The sequence below is a fragment of the Kogia breviceps genome, chromosome 1 (genome assembly GCF_026419965.1).
Source record: "Kogia breviceps isolate mKogBre1 chromosome 1, mKogBre1 haplotype 1, whole genome shotgun sequence".
Taxonomy (NCBI): domain Eukaryota; kingdom Metazoa; phylum Chordata; class Mammalia; order Artiodactyla; family Physeteridae; genus Kogia; species Kogia breviceps.
Genome location: NC_081310.1, coordinates 188,057,197 through 188,062,386, shown reverse-complemented (window position 1 = coordinate 188,062,386; position 5,190 = coordinate 188,057,197). Strand labels below are relative to the sequence as shown.

The window sequence follows — 5,190 nt, the reverse complement described above, 5'->3', positions numbered from 1 at the left end:
GACGGCAGAGGCCACAAAAGTGAGAGGCCGCGTACAGAAAAAAAAAAGTTTAAAAATACACATAACAACAACAAAACAAATTGCGGGAATAGCTTACATTTATCGAGCACTTACTATATCCCAAATCCTGAATTGGGTTCTTCATACACTTGTCACTTGATCCTCACAATGCTATTATGTGAAGATGATGCAGGTTGGTTAGGGCAATGTTTCCAAAGTGTGGTCCCTTGGAATCAGCAGCATCAGCACCTGGCAATTTGCTAGAAATGCAACTTGTAGGGTTCCCACCCGGACCTACTGAATCAGAGACCCTGGGAGGTGGGAGCCAGCAATCTGTGCTTTACCAAGTTCTCCGGGTGATTCTGATACAAGCTCAAGTTTGGGAAGCCCGGGACTGGGGTGACATGCAACCCAGGTTTCTCGTGGGCATCCTCAGAATTGAGGCCTAAAAGTTGTGTCCCAAACCAATCAAGCTAAGACCCAGAACAGGCCTTTAATCTGACAAAGTCAGATTTATCAACCCACTGCAGTGAGGGAGAACACACAGCAAAGGAACCAAACAGAGGAAAAGATAAGGTTACTGCAGAACTTTGGAGGAGGATGGCATTCGGGTGGAATTTAAATGAAGCAGTGTCACAGAAAAGCAGGGCTGTGTTTAAAGGGATTGACATCAGGTCTGGGCTGCAACACTGACCCAGAGTCCTGTTTCCTTGGAAACTACAAAATTAAGATAGATGTGGAATGTTGTATTCAGAAATCCCTTATCAGCAGCCCTGCACTAGGGTTGGAAATCAGGGCTGCTTCTCTGTGTCAAAGTGACTTAGACCCTCAGGGCAAGAAAGGGATGTTTGCTTCTTACATTCCATCCTTCTCCAAACTTCCTACTGATAAAATCTCAAGCAGCAAAGTTTTTGGTAGTCGATGATTTTCAAAGAGCTGTATCTCAGAAAGCAAGCAGTTGTCACTTACAGAAGTGAGTTATGACATTTTACAACTGCAGTGTCTATTGCTGTAGGAGAATGGTGTCCTGGTTCCCCTGCAGCTGACTTTACCCAGGTCTGTCATCCCAGACTGATAAGTGGCTGGTCAGATTTGCAGTTTCTCAGTCCAAGCTGATTTCCACTTTCCCCGCTAGAAAGTATGAAATCAATTAACATTCATAAAGTGCTTAGAACAGTGCCTGGTAAATAATTAATATAAAGTATAATTTTACATTACATAAGATATAAATTAATAGAAATACATATAACACATAAAAGGTTATATAATTTATATAGACATTAGTTAATGAAGGTAATAAGAATTGTGGTTTAGGAGGAGAAAGGGTTTTTCCCTTCCTTTCAAGTGAGACTATGGGATTAGAAAGTATCTCAGGTCTCTGCTGCAGTAATAGAAAGATTAGATTAAGAAAGATGCTGGGTTTGGGCTTCCCTGGTGGCACAGTGGTTAAGAATCCGCCTGCCCATGCAGGGGACAGGGGTTTGACCCCTGGTCCGGGAAGATCTCACATGCCGCAGAGCAGCTAAGCCCTTGCGCCACGACTACTGAGCCTGCGCTCTAGAACCAGCGAGCCACAACTACCGAAGCCTGTGCACCTAGAGCCCGTGCTCCGCAACAAGAGAAGCCACTGCAATAAGAAGCCTGCACACTGCAACTAGAGAAAGCATGTGTGCAGCAACGAAGACCCAACACAGCCAAAACTAAAAAAAAAATTTTTTTAAGGACAAATACTGTATGATCCTACATATATGAGGTACTTAAGAGTAGTCAAATTCAGAGAGTCAGAAAGTACTGTAGAACAGTGTTTGCCTGAGGCTAAGTGAGGAAGAAATGGAGAGTTGCTGTTTAATGGGCACACAGTCATTTTGTTTTATTTTGTTGTTGTTGTTTGGCTGCGCTGGCAGCTTGTGGGATCTTAATTCCCTGACCAGGGATCAAACCCAGGCCACAGCAGTGAAAGTGCCAAGTCCTAACCACTGGGCCCCCAGGGAACTCCCTGCGTACACAGTTTCAGTTGGGGAAGATGAAAAATTTCTAGAGGTAGGTGGTGGTGATGGCTGCCCAAAAATGTGAATGTACTGAATGCCCCAGAGCTGTATGCTTCAAAACAGTTAAAATGCAAACTTTGTGTTATGTGTATTTTACCACAATAAAAAGCATATATCGAATTATCCCATTTTAAAATGTATATATATATATATATTTTAAGAGAAGGGCTCTTTCTTTTTTAAAATATTTATTTATTTATTTATTATTTTTGGCTACATTGGGTCTTTGTTGCTGGCATGTGGGCTTTCTCTAAGTGGCGGTGAGCAGGGGCTACTCTTCGTTGCGGTGCGCAGGCTTCTCTTTGTGGTGGCTTCCCTTGTTGTGGGGCACAGGCTCTAGGCATGCAGGCTTCAGTAGTTGTGGCACGTGGGCTCAGTAGTTGTGGCTTGCGGACTCTAGAGCTCAGGCTCAGTAGTTGTGGTGCACGGGCTTAGTTGCTCTGCTGCATGTGGGATCTTCCCGGACCAGGGCTCGAACCCATGTCCCTTGCCTTGGCAGGAGGATTCTCAACCACTGTGCCACCAGGGAAGCCCTTATAGCTGATTCTCTAGTGAACAAATATTTTATTGAACACCTACTACATCCATGACATAATTTTAAATCCAAATACACATGCTGGAATTAAGAGCACTGAAATTGGTAACTGTGTGATATATTTTTTCTTTTCTTTTATTAATTTCTTTAAAAGATATGACTGTTTAAAGCAAAAATTATTACACTGTGTATCTAGGTTTGTAACACATATAGGTGTAATATATGTGATAACAATAGCACAAAGAAAGGTGGGTAATTGAACTATGATGCTGCAAATTTGGTGAAAGTTAGTCATTATTCATTTGTATTAGATTGTGATAAGGTAAAAGTGTATATTGCAATGCTTAGAGAAATCACTAAAAATCTACAAAAATATCAAAAAAAAAGAGAATTAAAATCATGCATTTTAAAAGATTTGTTAGTGGGTACAGAGGGAACATATCTCAACATAGTAAAAGCTATTTATGACAAACCTAAAACCAATTTAAAACTCAATGGTGAAAAGCTGAAAGCTTTCTTGCTCAAATCCAGAACAAGACAAGGATGCCCACTCTCACCACTTCTATTCAACATAGTATTAGAAGTCCTAGCCACAGCAATTGGCCAAGAAAATGAAATAAAAGGTATCCAAACTGAAAGGGAAGAGGTAAACTTGTCATTGTATGCAGATGACATGATGCTATATATAGAAAAACGCTGGGACTTCCCTGGTGGTGCAGTGGTTAAGAATCTGCCTGCCATAGGGAGATCAGCTAGGTGGTTTGTGATCACCTAGAGGCGTGGGAAAGGGAGGGTGTGAGGGAGGGAGATGCAAGAGGGAAGAGATATGAGAACATATGTATATGTGTAACTGATTCACTTTGTTGTAAAGCAGAAACTAACACACCATTGTAAAGCAATTATACTCCAATAAAGACTTAAAAAAATAAATAAAAAATATCCTCACATAAAAAAAAGAATCTGCCTGCCAATGCAGGAGACACAGGCTTGATCCCTGCTCTGGGAAGATCCCACATGCTATGGAGCAACTAAGCCCATGCACCACAGCTACTGAGCCTGTGCTCTGGAGCCCACAAGCCACAACTACTGAGCCCGCATGCCACAACTGCTGAAGCTCACGCGCCTAGAGCCCATGCTCCACAACAAAAGAAGCCACCGCAATGAGAAGCAACAAAGAGTAGCCCCCGCTTGCTGCAACTAGAGAAAGTTCGCATGCAGCAACAAAGACCCAATGCAGACAAAATAAAAATAAATTTTTTAAAAAAAGAAAAACCCTAAAGACTCCACACTAAAACTACTAGAATTGATAAACAAATTCATCAAGGTAGCAGGATACAAGATTAACATATAGAAATATTGGTTGCATTTCTTAACACTAACAATGAAATATCAGAAAGGGAATGTAAAAAAAAAAAATACCTTTTAAAATTGCACACACACACAAATAAAATACTTAGGAATAAACCTGACCAAGGAGGTGAAAGACTGATATGCTGAGAACTATAAAACATTAATAAAGGAAATTGAAGATGATTCAAAGAAATGAAAAGATATCCCATGCTCTTGGATTGGAAGAATTAATATTGTTAAAATGAAAAAAAAATGGTACTGATGAACCTAGTTACAGGGCAGGAATAAAGAGCGAGACATAGAGAATGGACTTGAGGACAGACTGGGAGGGTGAAGCTGGGGTGAAGTGAGAGTAGCATAGACATACGTACACTACCGAATGGAAAATAGCTAGTGGGAAGCAGCAGCATGGCACAGGGAGATCAGCTCGGTGCTTTGCGATGACCTAGAGGGTTGGGATAGGGAGGGTGGGAGGGAGGCTCAAGAGGGAGGAGATATGGGGACATGTGTAGGCATATGGCTGATTCGCTTTGGTGTACAGCAGAGACTAACACAGTACTGTGAAGCAATTATACTCCAGTAAAGATCTATTTACGCATACCCCCTCGACGTCCTTGCCATCTTTCATGCTGCAGTCTCTGGACCCCAGCCTCCACTTCCTCTCGCCATGGATCCCAACTGCTCCTGCACCGCAGGTGGATCCTGCACGTGTGCCGGCTCCTGCAGATGCAAAGAGTGCAAATGCACCTCCTGCAAGAAGAGCTGCTGCTCCTGCTGCCCCGTGAGCTATGCCAAGTGTGCCCAGGGCTGCGTCTGCAAAGGGGCCTCGGACAAGGGCAGCTGCTGCGCCTGAAGGAGGGGAGAGCCTGTTCCCAGGTGTAAATAGAGCAACGTGCACAAACCTGCATTTTTTTTTTATAGAACCTGACACGTTTGCTACATTCCTCTTTTTTTTTTTTTGTCCTATAAAATACAAGAATGATAATAAAAGTGGTTGGCTTTTTTTTAAAAAAATCTATTTAAAAAATATTCATATATTGTTAAAATGGCCATACTACCCAAAGCAATCTACAGAGTTAATGCAATACTTACCAAATTACCCATGACATTTTTCACAGAACTAGAACAAATAATCCTAAAATTTATATGGAACCATAAAAGACTCAGAATTGCCAAAGCAATCCTGAGGAAAAAGAACAAAGCAGGAGGCATAACCCTCCCAGACTTCAGACTATTCTACAAAGGTCCAGTAATCAA

General features: G+C 41.9%; 1 protein-coding gene across 1 annotated transcript; it reads left to right on the top strand.

Annotated features, from left to right (window-relative positions):
- Positions 1-4,600: 4,600 nt before the first annotated feature.
- Positions 4,601-4,786, top strand: LOC131751069 (metallothionein-2). Its single transcript, XM_059054360.2, has one exon. The coding sequence runs from the start codon at positions 4,601-4,603 to the stop codon at positions 4,784-4,786; it is 186 nt and encodes a 61-aa protein (XP_058910343.1).
- Positions 4,787-5,190: the final 404 nt, after the last annotated feature.

Excerpts from the sequence above, each read along its gene's own strand:
- LOC131751069 (XM_059054360.2), top strand. The coding sequence starts at position 4,601 with ATGGATCCCAACTGCTCCTGCACCGCAGGTGGATCCTGCACGTGTGCC.